Below are 19,881 nucleotides of genomic sequence, written 5' to 3' on the forward strand. Positions count from 1 at the left end.
CTGCCCACGTCTTGCTGGGCACAAGCTCATCGTCTCTCCAGGCTGGGACAATGGTCAGTCTTGGGGCTGGTCCATTTGCCCTGAACCCCTGATCCATGAACAGCACGTCAGGATCCAGGCACAGGCCCTGGACCCCAGACCCCAGCTGCACAGGCCTTGGTAGCATGAATGGAACGGCCGTGAGAACAATCCCTCTGGGAACTGCAGTGTCCCTAGGACAGAAGAGCTGATTCCCTGAAGCTCCTCCTGTATCTCAGGGTCTCCCTAGAGAGGAGCCAGAGACTTTTCTCAGAGGCCCATGTCCTGCATCTCACCGGGGTTTCAGTCTCTCAGTCCCCAGCCAGGCCTGGTGCTCACTGTTAGTGCTGAATGCAATCGGGCAGAGCTCTGGCTGACAGTCCCAGCTCCTTCCCCCTGCACTGGCAGCTCTGGGAAAGTGTGGCCGGCTGGGTCCAAGCTGGGAGGACACAATGGAAATGTGGCTCTTCTAATCTCTCCTTTGCTGCCCTCCCCCGGGGTTCAGGGGCAATTCCACCCCAGACCGTCCCATTCTACTCACCTCCAAGAGGTGCTGCAGCTTCTCCAAGGTGGGGGTCTCCGTCAGCAGGCCCCTGAGCATGTTGTCCAGGCTCTGTAAATAGCTCTTGTGCAGAGCCTGCAAGAGGAGAGAGCACCCGCCAGTCAAGGGACATGGGGCTACACCAGTCAGGGGACAATTAGGAGGATTCTCTAGGAGCCCTGGCAAGACTCAAAAGGCACATCCTGGCCTCTCCCATTCACATCACTCCAGGGACACTAAGCAAAAGTTCATGGCCGGATGCCTGCTGCCTCTTCAATCCTTGCTCTTAGCAGTTCTCTGCGCAGGGCCTGGTACCCAGCAGACTATGGAACAGCCAAACTGCAGTGGGTGGGAGGTAGGATCCCCGGGAGAGTCCAGGCAGCAGAGCACAGAATGAGGAGAGGAGGAAAGTCTGGGATCAGCCACGGAGGGGTAATGCAATCTACTCTGGAGGGAAGGGGCCCCCACTGCCAGTTTCTTGCGGGCCTGTTCCCAGCTCTGCTCACCCCTCCCCTATTCTCAGCAGCTCTATCAAAGCGAGGGAGCAGGGACCAGAGCCTGCTCCTGCTCCTGGGACAGAGAAGTAGGATCAGGACCTACCCGGAAGTGGGTGGTGTCGTTCCCAGTGCCCATGCTGAAGGTCTGGTGCAGAAGAGCCCGCAGGAGGCGAGATTCCAGCTCCAGGGACAGTGGCGGCTTCAGTTTGCTGGCAGAAGAGAGGAGCCTGTCGTACACTTTGCAGCACCAGCGTGGTGCTGGCACTGCCATGGACATGACCCCCTCCCCCACAGTGATCCCCTCCCTACGGCCACTGTAACGTTCCTGGAGTGAAATCAACCCCCCAGCCAGGAAAGGGGGGACGTTCCCGCCTCCTCTGCTGGGGGATGGGAACAGCCACAGCTGGGGGTAACCTAGGCGGAGGAGGATCTGTGACTCCCAGCTCTGGGCCCGATCAGCACCAGGGTTAGGGCAGCTGGACGGGAGGGTCCTGGTACCTGAGTTTGTAAACCGCGGCCATGGAGCTGGAAATGACGGAGCTTGGCTCTGCCACAACAGGGAGATGTTCAATCAGCTCCTGGGAGACCCCAAGGAAACAAAACCGTGTGTGAGACCAGGCCCCGCAGACCCACAGGCACTTCCCAGGGAGGAGCCCAAAGTGCTCTGCAGAAACAGCCAGTGTCACCCCCACCCCCAACCAGCTGGGCTCCTCCATTCCTCCCATTCATCAAACTTCCTTCCCCCTCTCCCACCCAATTCCTCCCTCCCTTCCCCTCCGGGCTTACAATTCCCCACTGCCAGCTCCTGATCAGTGTCACAATTATCCCCTTCCCTGCTCCCCAGCCCTCAGCCCGAGGAACCCCTGTCCTCTGCTTCCCCCTCCGGCCCCACTAACGCTTCCTCCCATGTCTGGCTCCCTCGCCCCAGGGGCCGGGCACGGGGTCCCACTCACCGCAATGGTCTCCACAAGGGCCGCTTTGGATATATGGGGCTCCAGGGTGTCCCGCCCCTGCTGCTGTGCCAAGACACACAGACTCAGCACAGCGTCGAGGAAGCGGAGCTGATTGGCCCTGTCCTGCACCAGCTAGGAGTGGGGTGGGGGGAGAGAGAGAGAGCCTGTTACATAGGGACCTCCCCGCCCAACCCAAACCAACTCCAGGGCTCAGGACCTCCATGGGGTTGGACAGGGAAAGCCGCCCCTTCCTGAAACCAGTGTTGCCTGGCACAGACCGGGGTTTTAACTTGGACAGTGTCTGCGGGGAGCGGAAACCTTGGCCTGTGTGGGACAAATGTCCCCACTTTGGGGTGCCAGATAACAGAGGAGACGTGTCCCCCCATTGGGGGTGAGGGATTCTCTGGGAGAAAACCCCCCTGCCTGGTTGGGGATGGAACAAGGGGCAGGACGGACTCGGTGGCAGTGCAGCTGGGGGATTTTTGTACCTCATCTCTGCCCTGGAGGTACTGCTGGATCTCTCTGATGGTCTCTTCTTCAAGGGACACATCCTCCTCCTCCTCCTCTTCCTCGTCCTCATGGGCACTGGGGGGCTCTGCACCAGGGAGGGAAGGAGAAAGTATAATCCCTTCTGCTGCTGGGGGGATGCAGTGGACAGAGAAGGCTCCATGTTTCCCCCTTCTCTGTAAGGAGCCCCATGGCAGCGAGGGCCCCACCCTGCCCCTGCGAGAGATGCCCTCAGCCCCATGAGCCTCAGGGCCCCGTGGCAGTCAGCCCCCCCTCCCTCAACATGATCAGGGGAGGCTGGAGATCCCCAACTCCATCCAGCATCCCCTGCCGCGGGGTGTGTCTGTGCCCCCCCCCACCCCCCCACTGGTGTTAGTGGGGCTCACATGGGTCAGTCCCGGCACCTTGGCGAGCCGATGGGCACAGGGCGTTACTAGTCCCCCACCGCCCCAGTCCCCCTCCCTTTCCCCTGGGTCTCTCCTCACCTGCAAAGAGGGAGCCTTCAACCTCAGGCCTGTGAGACTCCGCGGAGGAGCTGCTGGCCCCTCGGGAGTATGCGGAGCTGCAGGTGTTTGGTCCGCAGTTGCTCATCTCCTGCTCTGGGCTGGCAGGAGACTCCTGAGTGGCCAGGGTGGGGCTGGCGCAGGGCTCCTCAGGTGCCATGGTGGTGGGTGGCTGCTGCTGGGCCCTGGGGCGCAGCTCCTGGCTCCTTGGCTTCCTCTGAAGGGAGCCCCAGAGCGGCCTTGCCCGGCTCCTGCCCTCTCCTGGCTCCCTCCTCTGTAGCTGTACCAGGGGCCACCTGCATTTGGGCCCAGAAGGTGCCGCAGGGTCAGCTATGGGAGCTGGTGTCGTCCATCTCCTCCAGCACGCCAGGCAGCTCCTCTTTTTAGCCTGGCCACCAGCCTCTTCCCCGCCCGTGGGGACAGAGGGGCCGCTCGCCTCCTGGGAAAGCCAGATGTTCCTTCCCTCTGGCTCTGGAGCCACCTGCCCGGCCTTCCTTCTGAGCATCTGCCTCAGCCGCTCCATCCTGGAACTGAGTGGGGAGCAGCCGTGAGTCTGGGTTCAAAGCAGCCTCTCATTAATGGGGCCTGCCTGCTCCCCTGCCCACCTCCCCTCTGCTGAGGCAATTCCTCCTCCCCACACATCCCACCCCAGGGCACAGGAACCCTCCACCTGGGGAACAAACTCTGCCAAGGGACGGGCTGGGAGCCCTATTGGTGGGATATTTCCACCACACTGGGTATGGCTCTGGAGAACTCCACTTACTTACTCTAGATGGGATGGAGCTGGATGGCAGATGCTCGGTGTTGGTCCTTTCTTTACCCTCCTCCTCGATCTCCTGCACCCAGGTGGGCTGTAAGGGGTGCTGCAGAATCCCCTGCCAGCAGGGCAGGGGGTAGAAGTGGGGAGATCGAAAGTGACTGTGAAAACAAGACAATGTTTTATTGCCAGGGGATGGATAAACTCAGGCCAGCAGCCAGGGGTTCACAACACTGACCGACGGCCAGAAGGACACCTCCCATCTCAAGGTCTCCTAGTACCTCACGCACATTCCTGAAGTGTGATGGCCCAAGGGCTCTAGGGGAGTGTCTCCAGCCCCACTGATGGAAACAGAGGCCTTGACAGGAAAAGCCACTGCCTCAGGGTTGCACTGGGAGTCAGGGATAGAGTGAAGGATGGAGCCCAGGAGTCCTTTGTCCAGGCTCCCGCACTAACCGCTAGAGGAACACTCCCTTCCAGAGCTGGGAAGTGCCAGTCTCCCTGGCTCCGAGGGTGACCTGTTGTAGTGACTGACGCATTTGCTACTTGTCCCCCATCCAAAGCCAATAACACATCTCTGTGTTGGCAATCATGAGTTAGACCTTCTCAGCACCCCTCTGTCTCCCGCAGCTGTCAGGTATTCCTTCAATTATGGAGGCTTGGATGCTAACAGGACTGGAATTTGTTACTGGCTCACTGGGTGGTTCTAGCCAATGAGGATCTCAGTCTAGCCTCAGAGGCCCACACCCCCAGACACTAAAGATCAAGGTGGATTGATTTCATTCCAAATGTTTTGTATTTGTATTTTTGAGTTATTTTCCTAATGAAAGATTGATTCTCATGAAATTCTAAGTGGTGGCCGATGACAGAACACAGAGCAATGGTCTCAAGTTGCAGTGGGGGAGGTCTAAGTTGGATATTAGGAAAAACTTTTTCACTAGGAGGGTGGTGAAGCACAGGAATGGGTTACCTAGGGAGGTGGTAGAATCTCCTTCCTTACAAGTTTTTAAAGCTCAGCTTGACAAAGCCCTGGCTGGGATGATTAAGTTGGGGTTGGTCCTGCTTTGAGCCGGGGGGTTGGACTAGATACCTCCTGAGGTCTGTTCCAGCCCTAGTCTTCTATGATTCTATGAATAGGTAACCATTAAAACATGCTGGTTTTGCAGGATACATAAGAACAAAAAGGTTAACTGAAACATTTTTTTTCATTTCAAACACACTGAGGTAAAGAAGTATCTCTAGTTCGTGCATTGAACTGATTGTTCCTGGTCATAAACCTCCTTCCAGATTTTAGAAGTAGTAGCTCACATCTCCTCCTCTCTAGCGTTTATTCATATATTACAAGAGGAAAAGAAGCCTTCATCCTTTTTCAACTCCCAATCAGTTTCTTAAATTTGAATGAAGTAGCTGCATCAACTGAAATGAAGAAAATAGTCTTTTTGCACCTGCAGAAGAGGCTATTGCTGCCAAAATCTGGCTGAGTATTTCAACAACTTCTGCACCCCCAGGTGCTTAGGCAATGACTTCCAACAGTTCAGTGGTTTGGCTTCCTCTGAAACTTGGCAGCAAACATGGACTTCTTCATAGATGTATTTATTTAAATTACTTTAATAGGCTAGAGCAACTATAGGCCTTAACATAGCTTGTCATAGTTTCAAATTTTATACTTGATAGGTTTGTTTAAAAAAAAAACTTTTTAAATTTAAATTTAAAAAATCCAGTTTAAATTTAAAAAAATCTCTTTTGGGGGTTTTTGGTTCTGAAAAAGCCATTGATTGGTATTCCCCTTGATTTTAGAAGAACTACTTCATTTGAGAGAATCATAAACTGCTCATATTCTCTTAAAGGAGAGGAGGCAGCAGAATTCATCATATCAGTAATTTGTTGTGCCTTATTTGCTCAGTCTTAAACAAACAAGTGTACAAAACTCTAGTTAGTCTCTTTTATGTAGGCCCAGCTAAGAGGTGGTAGGAGGGGCAGGAATGCTGTCTCCATCCCTGAACCAGTATTAATTGGGTCTGGCCAGGAGTTAGGATGTGGGAGGGAGCTCAGAGCTGGGGCAGGGGTTTGGGCTGTGGAGCACTTACATGGGGCAGCTCCTGTTTGGTGCGCAGGGTTGGGGTGGGAATGTGTGTGGGGGGGTGCAGGAGTCAGGGCTGGGGTTGTGTGAGGGGGTGCAGGTGTCAGGGAGGGCAGGGGGCTGGGTGTGTGTGAAGGGGGTGCATAAGTTGGGGCTCACGTTGTGGGGCTCGGGGGGTATATGTAGGGGGAGCGCAGGGGCCCCTTTCCACCCCTTTCCCAAGGGCCCTTCCACACCCCTGCTCCACCTCCACCCAGACCTCATCCCACCCCTTCCCCAAGTCCCCGCCTCCCGAGCGTGCTGCAGCCCCGCTCGTCCCCCTCCCTCTTGGAGCATCCTGAGTGCCAGCAAACAGCTGTTTGGCGGCGGGAAAAGTGCTGGGAGGGTGGGGGAGGAGCGGGGACATGGCGCGCTCTGGGAGGGGGGAGCTCAGCTGCCAGTGGGGGTGGGCGGAGCCTGCAGCAGGAGCCCCAGGAGCTGCCCAGCCCTGGGCCCCCTGTCCTTGACGGCTCCCGTCCCAGGGCACCCTGTGTTTTATGGTAAATCCACGTCTGGGCGAGGGGCAAGGGCACAGCAGGGCATGGGGGGGAGGATTGGTCCCCAGCTGGAGCAAGGCAGGGGCCGGGGGGGGGCAAAAGCACAGGGGATGGGAGTTAGGGTTGGTCCCTGGAGCAAGGGAGGGCCAGGGGTAAATTGTGAGCACAGCAGAGCTGGGGAGGGGGTAAGCAGGATCCCTCCCACACCGCTACCCACATAGAGTCCATATCTTCTCCCTGGTCCTAGCCCCCCACCCTTCCTCTGCTGCAGAGCAGCTGAGCGGCAAGCAGGGACTCCGTCCCCTCTGCTCCACTCCACTCCGGGCGGCAGGCTGACAGTCCCTGGCTTTGGGCTTCCTGAGTCCAGGGGTTTACAGCTGAGAATCCTGAGCAGATACAAGCGTCTCTCTCTGGCCCAGAGTTAAGTATCTAATTACCTTTGAGGGGCAGGGCTTAGGCCCCACCCTTTTCAACGGCATTTCATTTTGGCTCCCTGCTCAGCATGCTGGTTCTGTGAATCTCATTTCTAGGTGTCTACGCTCCCCATGCATTATAAAGGGAGCCTGGGATCCTAGCTCGGGGCTGAGGAGTCCAGTGGGCAGCAGGGCACCTAAAAATTATGTGTTGCAATGCTGAGTGTTGCAACGCCTAGGTCCCTTTGTGGATAACACACATTAAACAGTGAATTACCATACCACACACATATATACATCTATTAGGGTTGGTCCTGCTTTGAGCAGGAGGTTGGACTAGATGACCTCCTGAGGTCTCCTCCAACCCATATCTTCTACGATTCTATGATTTAGCCCCCCACTGTCTATCTCTGATGGCCATTCCAACTCCATACAATTAAGGACTCTCTGCCACACAGCAGACCACAAATCCCCTGCATACTTACAGATCTGAGGCTCCCCACTGACACTCCTCTGACTAATTGCATCTTAACCTGACTCTGAAGTTTCAGACCTACCAAGGAGTAACAGTAAGTGCAAAGACCAGCAAACCAAAAAACAGAATCCAACAATAAAATACAATGCCATGTGACACCTTCGCTAAAAAAAAAAACAGATAAAAAATCAAGTTAATTTCTGGCTTCACAGGTCACTCATCTGCCTTGAGAGAAAACCCAGTTAACAATGTGAGAACCTCTCTACAATTTTACCCCTTCTCCTTGCACCCCTGTCCCCACATTCGCTTCCTGATTGGATTGATGTCCCAATAAAATCAACTAACCAACTAATCAATTTGGGGCTTTTCCTCTCCTTCAATAAATACATTCCTCTCCTCTCAGTAGCTTCTAATGCTGCAACTCCTATCATTCCTCTGCTCCTAGTGAAAATGAGCAGACAGTTACCACTCTGCTTTCTCATGCCCTACTCCCACCTGGGAAAAATAAAGAGCTGAGAAATCCCGGTGCCCTGCTCCCCACCTCCCTGTCACAGGCCTCCCTGCCACTCTTTTCACTGCTCACTCACTTCACTGTGTCATGGGCCTACTGCTTCCTGGTCACAGGTCCGTACCAGGAAAGTGACACCTTATGCAATAACTCATTCACTCTACCTCGTCCTCCTCCAATTTGGGCACCACATGCTGCTCCTGAGGTGGGGATGGAGCTTTGCAACTCACTTTCTAGGATTACTCTGATTCTGTGCCAAGAGGATTGAAAAGGCAGCCCGTATGCATGTTCTGACCTCAGCACCACTCTATACTTTCAATGGAGAGAGGAGCTCTTTTAGGGCCTGACTACACTGGAGCTCAAAGTGTAATGTCCAGCTTCGGCAGACATACCCACGCTAGCTTTGATCAAGCGCGCACACTAAAGGTAGACGCTAGCTGAGGTGGTGTGGGCTAGCTGCCTGAGTACCTACCTAGGATCTCAGATGGGATTGTACTCAGGCATCCCACGACCCCTGCCACTGTGGCTACACTTGTATTTTTAGCACACTAACTCAAACAAAGCTAGCGTGCCTATGTTTACTCAAGCTTGAAATTACACCTCCAGCTCCAGTCTACATGTACCTGTAAGGGCTGAGGGCAACCAGCCCCACTAGAACCTCTCTCCAGAGACTGCGCTCTAAGGTACTACTATAAAGAAGGTGGGAGCACTGCCAGACTCTTTCCTCCCCTTCCCCATGGTTCCCTCATATGGCTGCTGGAGAGAAGGGAGAAAAGAAAAGTATATACTGTAAAGCAGTGGTTCTAACTGGGGGTTCGGGGCCCCCTAGGGGGCCTTGAGCAGATTTCAGGGGGGCATCCAAGCAGGGCCAGCACTAGACTCGCTGGGGTCCAGGGCAGAAAGTTGAAGCCCCACCGCATGTGGCTGAAGCCCGGAGCCCTGAGCCCTGCCACCCAGGGCTGAAGCTGGAGCCTGAACAATGTAACTTCGTGGGGGTCCCCGTGGTGTGGGGCCCCAGGCAACTGCCCTGCTTGCTACCCCCTAATGCCGCCCCAGGCTTTTATACACAAAAAAACAGTTATTGTGGCACAGGTGGGCTGTGGTGTTTTAATAGCATGTTGGGGGGGGGGGCAGGGGGGCTCGGAAAGAAAAAGGTGGAGAACCCCTGCAGTAAAGGTTAGTTAAAGAAATAGAAGAGGGGGTTAGTTTATTAGCTTTAACTCCATTAACCCATAATTACTAGCCACCAATGGAAATTTTCTTTTAAATTATGAAGATTTTACATCATTAATTCCATCTGTGTGGGAATATCTAACTTCAGAAAGTCATGAGAATCCTATTTTCATTTTGTTTTACAGAGAAAAATAAAGCTTTTCAAGGACTCCTTTCTAAGCTAAACCTGCAGGAATACCAAAGCACAAAGCTCAGGCTGCGGGATGTCCTGGAAATTGGCTCAGAAAGTATAGAAAAGTGGACTCCTCAGATGTTAGGGGATTTACCATGGCATTTCCTGAGGAAAGTCATGGCTCTGAATGGGACAGCCAGAAACACAAGCCTTGGACATAGAGCATGTGATGATGAAGGCGGCAGTGAGGAGGCACAGATTGCAGGTGGAGATGTTTTTAGTTTTAGTGACACTGACATCAGAGAGTCTCTACATCCCCTCGATGTTCTCTGTGCTGTTCTGCTTTGCTCAGACAGTTTCCTACAGCAGGAGATCCTGTCCAAAATGTCCATGTGCCAGTTTGCCCTCCCTCTGCTGCTACCTGCCCTCGACACTCCCAAGTGCACCCTAATGCTGTGGGCCATGAGGGACATTGTGAGGAAGTGGAGGCCGCACTCCCTGGCAGACAGCAGAGGGTTCAGAGAGGAGAGCCTGGTGCTCACGTCACTGCCAACCATTTCCTTTGTGCGGCTGGGGAGCTGCAGCTTCTCCAAGTCCAGACTCCTCAATGAGGTTCTCAGCCCCTCCGAGCAGCACCACAATTTCTTCATCCATCATGACATGGAGTCTGGGAACGTCCCTCGGGAAATCGCAGATGGACTGGTTGAGATTTCCTGGTATTTCCCTTGTGGGAGGGAGAATTCAGATCTTTTCCCAGAGCCCATCTCAATTACAAACCTGCGCGGAGACATTGAGTCCCACTGGCTACAATTTAGCTTTTTAACAGAGGTCTCCTCAGCAGTGTTCATAGTTACTGAACACTGAACACTGAAGGACTGTCTGGATATGTGGACTCCCTACTCAGACCCTACGCCACCAGCACTCCCAGCTATCTCCGTGACACCACAGATTTCCTGAGAAAACTACAATGCATTGGTGACCTCCCAGAAAACACCATCCTAGCCACCATGGATGTAGAGGCTCTCTACACAAACATCCCACACACAGATGGAATACAAGCTGTCAGGAACAGTATCCCTGATGATGACACAGCACAACTTATTGCCGAGCTCTGCGACTTTATCCTCACGCACAATTATTTCAAATTTGGTGACAATATATACCTCCAGACCAGTGGCACCGCTATGGGCACCCGCATGGCCCCACAATATGCCAACATCTTTATGGCTGACCTGGAACAACGCTTCCTCAGCTCTCGTCCACTCACGCCCCTTCTCTACCTACGCTACATTGATGACATCTTCATCATCTGGACCCATGGGAAGGAGACCCTGGAAGAATTCCACCATGATTTCAACAGCTTCCACCCCACCATCAACCTCAGCCTGGACCAATCTACACAGGAGGTCCACTTCCTGGACACCACAGTACAAATAAGCAATGGCCACGTTAACACCACCTTATACCGAAAACCCACCGACCGCTATGCCTACCTTCATGCCTCCAGCTTCCACCCCGGACACACCACACGATCCATCGTTTACAGCCAAGCACTGAGGTACAACCGCATCTGCTCCAACCCCTCAGACAGAGACCAACACCTACAAGATCTTCACCAAGCATTCTCAAAACTACGATACCCACACAAGGAAATAAAGGAACAAATCAACAGAGCCAGACGTGTACCCAGAAGCCTCCTGCTACAAGACAGGCCCAAAAAAGAAACCAACAGAACTCCACTGGCCATCACCTACAGCCCTCAGCTTAAACCTCTCCAACGCATCATCAGTGATCTACAACCCATCCTGGACAATGACCCCTCACTTTCACAGACCTTGGGAGGCAGGCCTGTCCTCGCCCACAGACAACCTGCCAACCTTAAGCATATTCTCACCAGCAACCACGCACCGCACCATAACAACTCTAACTCAGGAACCAACCCATGCAACAAACCTCGATGCCAACTCTGCCCACATATCTACACCAGCAGCACTATCACAGGACCTAACCAGATCAGCTACAACATCACCGGCTCATTCACCTGCACGTCCACCAATGTTATATATGCCATCATGTGCCAGCAATGCCCCTCTGCTATGTACATTGGCCAAACTGGACAGTCACTACGCAAGAGGATAAATGGACACAAGTCAGATATCAGGAATGGCAATATACAAAAACCTGTAGGAGAACACTTTAACCTCCCTGGCCACACAATAGCAGATGTTAAGGTAGCCATCTTACAGCAAAAAAACTTCAGGACCAGACTCCAAAGAGAAACTGCTGAGCTCCAGTTCATTTGCAAATTTGACACCATCAGATCAGGATTAAACAAAGACTGTGAATGGCTATCCAACTACAGAAGCAGTTTCTCCTCCCTTGGTGTTCACACCTCTACTGCTAGCAGAGCACCTCACCCTCCCTGATTGAACTAACCTCGTTATCTCCACACTGATTTATACCTGCCTCTGGAGATTTCCATTACTTGCATCTGAAGAAGTGAGGTTCTTACCCACGAAAGCTTATGCTCCCAATACTTCTGTTAGTCTTAAAGGTGCCACAGGACCCTCTGTTGCTTTTTACAGATTCAGACTAACACGGCTACCCCTCTGATACTTGACACCATGCAAGGCACTGCATTTAGCCGTATGGAATGGAAATCTATCAACCTCATGAAGAAACTTGCACAAATACAGACAGATATCATCTTCCTTTCCAAATGCAAACGGATGGACATCATACCAAATGGACTGAAGGTGAAAAATCCATTGCTATCTACATACTGCACAGACCACAGTGAGAGATTATGCCATACACTATCAAAGAAACTGAGGAACCACCTGATCAGCATCCTATACAGCAAACAGATAAACATCAAGAAAGAGCTCTCCAACCTGGAGACTTTCATAAATAACCAACCCTCCACACAAATGGACTTTACTAAAATAAGACAGGAGATCTACATTACACACTTCACCTCTCTACAAAGGAAAAAGGACCGTAAGCTGTCTAAAATCCTACCTGGCACATGGGGCCACAACAGGGGTACCCCCAACTCACCCAGCAATATCGTCAATTTATCCAGCTACACACTCAACCCAGCAGAGGAGTCTGTCCTATCTCGGGGACTCTCTTTTTGCCCCAGCACCCCCACGAACATGATACAGTTCTGCGGTGATCTGGAAGCCTACTTTCGCCGCCTCCGACTCAGAGAATACTTTCAAGATAACACTGAACAGCGCACTGATACACAGATACCCTCCCACCAACAACACAGGAAGAAGAACTCCACATGGACTCCTCCTGAGGGTCGAAATGACAGTCTGGACCTATACATAGAATGCTTCCGCCGACGTGCACAGGCAGAAATTGTGGAAAAACAACATCGCTTGCCTCATAACCTAAGTCGTGCAGAACGCAATGCCATCCACAGCCTCAGAAACCACCCTGACATTATCATCAAAGAGGCTGATAAAGGAGGTGCTGTTGTCATCATGAACAGGTCTGACTACCAGAAGGAGGCCGCCAGACAACTCTCCAATACCAAATTCTACAGGCCACTTTCCTCAGATCCCACTGAGGAATACACTAAGAAACTGCACCATCTACTCAGGACACTCCCTACACTAACACAGGAACAAATCAACATACCCTTAGAGCCCCGACCGGGGTTATTCTATCTACTACCCAAGATCCACAAACCTGGAAATCCTGGACGCCCCATCATCTCGGGCATTGGCACTCTCACTGAAGGACTGTCTGGATATGTGGACTCCCTACTCAGACCCTACGCCACCAGCACTCCCAGCTATCTCCGTGACACCACAGATTTCCTGAGAAAACTACAATGCATTGGTGACCTCCCAGAAAACACCATCCTAGCCACCATGGATGTAGAGGCTCTCTACACAAACATCCCACACACAGATGGAATACAAGCTGTCAGGAACAGTATCCCTGATGATGACACAGCACAACTTATTGCCGAGCTCTGCGACTTTATCCTCACGCACAATTATTTCAAATTTGGTGACAATATATACCTCCAGACCAGTGGCACCGCTATGGGCACCCGCATGGCCCCACAATATGCCAACATCTTTATGGCTGACCTGGAACAACGCTTCCTCAGCTCTCGTCCACTCACGCCCCTTCTCTACCTACGCTACATTGATGACATCTTCATCATCTGGACCCATGGGAAGGAGACCCTGGAAGAATTCCACCATGATTTCAACAGCTTCCACCCCACCATCAACCTCAGCCTGGACCAATCTACACAGGAGGTCCACTTCCTGGACACCACAGTACAAATAAGCAATGGCCACGTTAACACCACCTTATACCGAAAACCCACCGACCGCTATGCCTACCTTCATGCCTCCAGCTTCCACCCCGGACACACCACACGATCCACCGTTTACAGCCAAGCACTGAGGTACAACCGCATCTGCTCCAACCCCTCAGACAGAGACCAACACCTACAAGATCTTCACCAAGCATTCTCAAAACTACGATACCCACACAAGGAAATAAAGGAACAAATCAACAGAGCCAGACGTGTACCCAGAAGCCTCCTGCTACAAGACAGGCCCAAAAAAGAAACCAACAGAACTCCACTGGCCATCACCTACAGCCCTCAGCTTAAACCTCTCCAACGCATCATCAGTGATCTACAACCCATCCTGGACAATGACCCCTCACTTTCACAGACCTTGGGAGGCAGGCCTGTCCTCGCCCACAGACAACCTGCCAACCTTAAGCATATTCTCACCAGCAACCACGCACCGCACCATAACAACTCTAACTCAGGAACCAACCCATGCAACAAACCTCGATGCCAACTCTGCCCACATATCTACACCAGCAGCACTATCACAGGACCTAACCAGATCAGCTACAACATCACCGGCTCATTCACCTGCACGTCCACCAATGTTATATATGCCATCATGTGCCAGCAATGCCCCTCTGCTATGTACATTGGCCAAACTGGACAGTCACTACGCAAGAGGATAAATGGACACAAGTCAGATATCAGGAATGGCAATATACAAAAACCTGTAGGAGAACACTTTAACCTCCCTGGCCACACAATAGCAGATGTTAAGGTAGCCATCTTACAGCAAAAAAACTTCAGGACCAGACTCCAAAGAGAAACTGCTGAGCTCCAGTTCATTTGCAAATTTGACACCATCAGATCAGGATTAAACAAAGACTGTGAATGGCTATCCAACTACAGAAGCAGTTTCTCCTCCCTTGGTGTTCACACCTCTACTGCTAGCAGAGCACCTCACCCTCCCTGATTGAACTAACCTCGTTATCTCCACACTGATTTATACCTGCCTCTGGAGATTTCCATTACTTGCATCTGAAGAAGTGAGGTTCTTACCCACGAAAGCTTATGCTCCCAATACTTCTGTTAGTCTTAAAGGTGCCACAGGACCCTCTGTTGCTTTTTACAGATTCAGACTAACACGGCTACCCCTCTGATACATAGTTACTGAGAGCATCAGTGAGAGGCAATACGCACTGTTATCACCTCTGCAGGGATCAGCCACTAAATACTACTTCATTCTCAATTGCAAGCATGGAAATCCCAAGGAAACATTGGAATTCCTTAATAAGTTGGCTCCAGTGCTGAATCTGAGCAAATCACAGCTACTGGTGAAAGACAGCACCACAAATAATGCAGGATTTGTGCAAAAACTGAAATCTGCCATCAAAAGCATAATGAGTTCACATCCCGAGAGAATGAATTTGGAAGCCATGGCTGTGACCGCACGTGAACTAGGAATCCAGGTAGATGAGGACCGAAAGGAATGTCAGAGTGCAAGGAAGTGGGCTAGAGAAATCGCTGTGGAAATAAAAGATGTGGCAAAGTACAAGAGGGAAATGCTGAGACTGCAGGGGGATCTCTGGGAAGAATTGGCTAAAGTGGAAAAAGAACTGTGCAGAATGAGAAGGCAAGGGGAGACGGCCACCGAAGACTATAAATGTCAACTGAGAGAGAAATGGTTGGAATTACGTAGACAGCAGGATCAATGTGACCTTACTGATGGATTGATTACATTTGTTAATGGAATAGAAAAATTGCCTTCAATGGAGAAACATTACTTTCTGAAATGGATGAAGTTTAGCCTGGATCACATTGCTCGAGATAATCTTTTTAAACTACGGGATCAATATAAAGGGAAAAGTAAAATGGCAGGAGATGACCCACAAGCGCTAGCCATGCTGGATAAACTAATCTCTGCCAGTTCCTTAGGGTTGGAGCATTTCATGCGTGAGCTGGGGCAGTTTTATGAAGCTGAATGCTCAGTGGTTAAAGAAGGAGACAAGGCAAAATGCCAAAGACAATTCATCTATCTCCCAGGCATAGCAGCTGACCTGATGCTGGAAGGGTTTCCTATGGAACTGCTAGATGGAGATTCATCCAACATCCCACTGCAGTGGGTGACAGATGTTCTGACTGAGCTCCATGCCAAGCTGGGGGGAAGGTCCAAAATGGTGGTTCTAACGGTGCTGGGAGTGCAGAGCACTGGGAAATCCACCCTCCTCAACACCATGTTCGGCCTGCAGTTTGTAGTGAGCAGTGGCCGATGTACACGAGGAGCCTTCATGATGCTCATTAAAGTGGCAGAGAACTTTCAGCAGGAGCTGGGCTGTGATTTCATCCTGGTGATAGACACAGAAGGCTTGAAAGCCCAAGAACTGGCCAGGCTGGAGGACAGTTATCAACACGACAATGAGCTGGCCACCCTGGTGATTGGGTTAAGTGACATAACCATCGTTAACATGGCCATGGAGAATGCCACAGAAATGAAGGATATTCTGCAAATTGTGGTCCATGCCTTTCTCAGAATGGAGGAAATCGGGCAAAAACCCAACTGCCAGTTTGTGCATCAGAATGTCAGTGATGTGTCTGCACATGACCAAAACATGAGGGACAGGAAGCACCTCCTAGAGCAGCTGAATGAAATGACCATAGCTGCAGCTAGGATGGAAAAGCAATGTAAAAAAGTGAATTTTTCATGTATTATGGACTATGATGCAGAGAAACACAATTGGTACATCCCTGGGCTGTGGCACGGAGTCCCTCCCATGGCTCCAGTGAACATGGGATACAGTGAGAGTGTGTGTGAGCTAAAGAAATACCTGATTGATTTGATAAAGCAACGGTCACATAATAGAGCCCCCAAGGACATTCCCCAGTTTGTCAAATGGGTGGAGAGCCTGTGGAATGCTGTAAAACACGAGAACTTCATCTTCAGTTTCAGGAACAGTCTTGTAGCTGAAGCCTATAACCAGCTGTCTATGAAGTATTCCGAGTGGGAATGGCATTTCCGCAAAGAGATACATCTCTGGGTATCTGAAAAGGAAACTGTCATTCAGAATCAGACATTAGAGAAACTACAGGCTGGTGCCTTATCCGTGTTGAAAAATGAGGCACAGGAAAAACTGCAGCACGAGAAACAAAAAGTTTTGGATCATTTACAAGATTATTTTGAAAGTGGAATTTCAAATCTGAACCTGATAGAAAAGTACAGAGAAGATTTTAGCAGGAGTGCAAACTGCCTCAAAAATGAACTTGAGAGCTACTCCGAGAACAAGTGCGAGGAAGCAATTCGAATTCGAAAAGGCCAGATCAAGACAGAAAAAATCCAGACCTCATACATGCAGATAATTGAAGGGAAAGTTGACAGGGTCTTGGATGAATGTAGGAACAAAAAACATAAACTAGATCATGAAGAACTGAAATTAGAATTTGAAAACATGTGGAGAGAAACACTGTCAGAGTTGGAGTTCAGCAGTTTACAGAAACGTGAAATTTATCGAGAGATGGAGTCCCAGTTGAGAAAGGACCTGGCAAATCGAGGGAGTGCCGTCAGGCAGAAGCTACAGGAATCAGGTAGTTTGTTGTTTCATGGAATTGACAATTTCAAAATGAAAAAGGAGTATCTAGATTCAGCATGGATCAAAACTATGAAACAACTGTTGTTCACAGGGGAATGTGAAACAGCTGTTCACACAGAAGAACTTGCTAAATCCTTAATAGATGAGGGTAAAAGATACACTGAAGAAAAGGTAAATTCCAAAGTGGACTATGATGAAATCTATTGCACAGAATTGCTGAACATAATCAACAAGAGGCTCCAACAGGAGGATGTTAAAAACCTTGGCACTACTGCTTGCTTTGAAGTTGAGCTGAAAATTCATATTTTGGGGGAGGCAGCTTGGAGCTTTCAGAAGATGCATGATCATTTTATCCATCAAAATGATCCTCAGTGTCGTTTAGAGAAACTGAAACCTCAGTATTTCTCCACATTTACTGACCTGTATTTGGAAAAAGATGAGAACCAAACAAGGGCCAGGGATTTCTGTGATCAATGTCTCAAACCCGCCTTGGTGGTTTATATCAACAAAAGACTAGGCATAGAGATAGTAGATGACATTCTCAGCAAGGCAGAGTCCATTGAATATGGCAGCCGGACCTTCTTCCAGTTCACTGTACAGAAAAAGCTTCTGGAGGAGATGAATTTTGATAACTATGTGAAATATATTAAAAACTATAAAGAATTTGTCAAAACCTGGATTCAGAGACGTATTATGGATCATTACAGGGAGACTAAGCTTTTGGGAGAGTTGGAGAAAAAGATTCTATCTACGATAGTAAAGAAAGTGAGGGAAGTTTTGGAAAGCTCCAAAAATGAAAAAAATACCACAGCCTTAGCATTTTTAAACAACTTTTGTGAAGCGCTGCAGAAGGACCTAGTCATTTCCAAGGACAACTTAGTTGGGATACAGTTTAAAAACACAGCAAAAACAGGCCAGTTTTGTGCTAATATTCAAACCTTTCTTCTAGATCTGGAACAAGAAATCTTATCCCAATTTGGTGGTTTGGATATTCACACCAAACTCTCCAATCTGTCATTAAAACCCCAGGATGTAATTTTTAAGCGAGTGTTTGGCTGTGGGAAGCAGTGTCCATTTTGTAAAGTCCCCTGTGAAGCAGGAGGCAGTGACCACAAGGAGCATTTTGCATCTGTGCATCGGCCACAAGGATTATGCAGTTACAGGTATCTTGATACACAAAAACTTGTCTATGATATATGCTCATCTAAAGTGGTTTCTGAGAACTCATTCCGAAATTTAGACACAAAAGGGAAATTTCATCCCTACAAAGATTATCGCGTCTATTACCCAGACTGGCGCATTCAGCCAGATCCCAGCATTGAGGCTTCTGATTACTGGAAGTTTGTTTTTCAGAAGTTCAATCACCAGTTAGCTAAAAGTTATAATGCTAAGCCAGCAGATCTCCCAAGAGACTGGGGGAAAATAACTGAAACACGGGCACTGGAGGGCCTAAAGGAAGCCTTTAACATGAAATAAAAACATGGTGAGAACCTGTTGAAATGAATGTTTTAAAACTTTCCTTAATTTTAAAAAATGGCATGTTAAAAAATATTCTGTATTGTATTTTTTTAAGTCTCAGAACCTCATTTTCACTTCACAGCTTCTAAGTGGAACTGACAGGTTTCTGACTTTTCATATCACATGACAACTTATGATACAATTACAGAGTGGCTGCTGTACAATCACTGCTAGGAACATAAGAACTGCCACACTTGAGCAGAGCAGAGAGGACAATTTAGTCTATTATCCCGTCTCCGGGAGTGGCCAATACCAGATACTCCATAAGAAGGTTCCAGGAACCCCAAATGGACAATTGTGGAACAACAGAAGTTTCTTCCTAACAAATTATTAGATTTCAAGGCCAGCAGCAACCACAATAATCATCTACTAGTCTGGCTTTCAGCGTAACACCTGGCCAGAAAATTCCATTCAATAATTCCTGCTGTGGAGGAAAGTATTCATCCATAATTGGTAAGGAGCAGCTCATTATCAAACCAAGTAGTTTGTGGTTGAACTAAGAAGAGCAGATGTTTTAGAAGGAAATCCAATTGCAATTTAAAGACCTCAAATAATGATGAATTTACCAATTCACTTCGGAAGCTGTTCCAGGTCAGTTACCCTGACTGTAAAAGCTGAATTTTATTTTCAATTAAAAATAAATTTAACTTCAATTTCCAGACATTGGATCTTGTTCTACATTTGTTTGCTAGACTCAAGAGGCCTCTCCTATCTGTTATTTTCTTCCTTAGTAGTTATAGACCATGATCAACCTTCTCTTTGTTAAGTAAATGCATTGAGCTCCAAGTCTCTCAGTATAAAGCAGGTTTTTTCAAACCTTGAATCATTCTTGCAGATCTTCCCTGAAACCTCTCCAATTTTCCAACACACTTTTTTTAAACTATGGACACCAGAACTGGACACAATATCCCAGTAATGATCTCACCATTGGCATATACAGAAGTAATATCTTCCTAATCCTCCTTGATACTTCTTTGTTTATACATCTCAGCATAGGCGCCGACTTCCCCTCTTCTCGGTGCATTCTTGACCGCCCCCCTGGCCGCTGGCCCCACCCCCACTCCACCCCTTCCATGAGGCCCCACCTCTGCCCCACCTGTTCCAACCCCTGCCCCACCCCCTTCTCCAAAATTCCCGCCCAAACTCCCATAGAGTAAGAGCCTATGCATCCAAGATCGTGTTAGACCTTCCTCAGACCCCAAGTTCAGCCACTTACTATCTTAAAGTATGTCAGAGACTGATAGCAAGTTAAGGGAATGGGATGTGAAAATGGGATAAAAATTGTGGAAAAGATACTTTTTATCTGTTATGGA

The 19,881-nt window shown here is 49.6% G+C and overlaps 1 protein-coding gene and 1 pseudogene across 1 annotated transcript; one reads left to right on the forward strand and one right to left on the reverse strand.

The window, feature by feature from the left end:
* The window catches only part of LOC135877972 (up-regulator of cell proliferation-like), a 778,396-nt pseudogene that overhangs the window by 374,272 nt on the left and 384,243 nt on the right, over positions 1-19,881 (reverse strand).
* Positions 9,116-18,526, forward strand: LOC135877106 (up-regulator of cell proliferation-like). Its single transcript, XM_065402454.1, has 2 exons — positions 9,116-9,979; positions 14,630-18,526. The coding sequence occupies exons 1-2, from the start codon at positions 9,116-9,118 to the stop codon at positions 18,524-18,526; spliced, it is 4,761 nt and encodes a 1,586-aa protein (XP_065258526.1).

This window comes from Emys orbicularis, chromosome 4, assembly GCF_028017835.1.
Source record: "Emys orbicularis isolate rEmyOrb1 chromosome 4, rEmyOrb1.hap1, whole genome shotgun sequence".
NCBI lineage: Eukaryota > Metazoa > Chordata > Testudines > Emydidae > Emys > Emys orbicularis.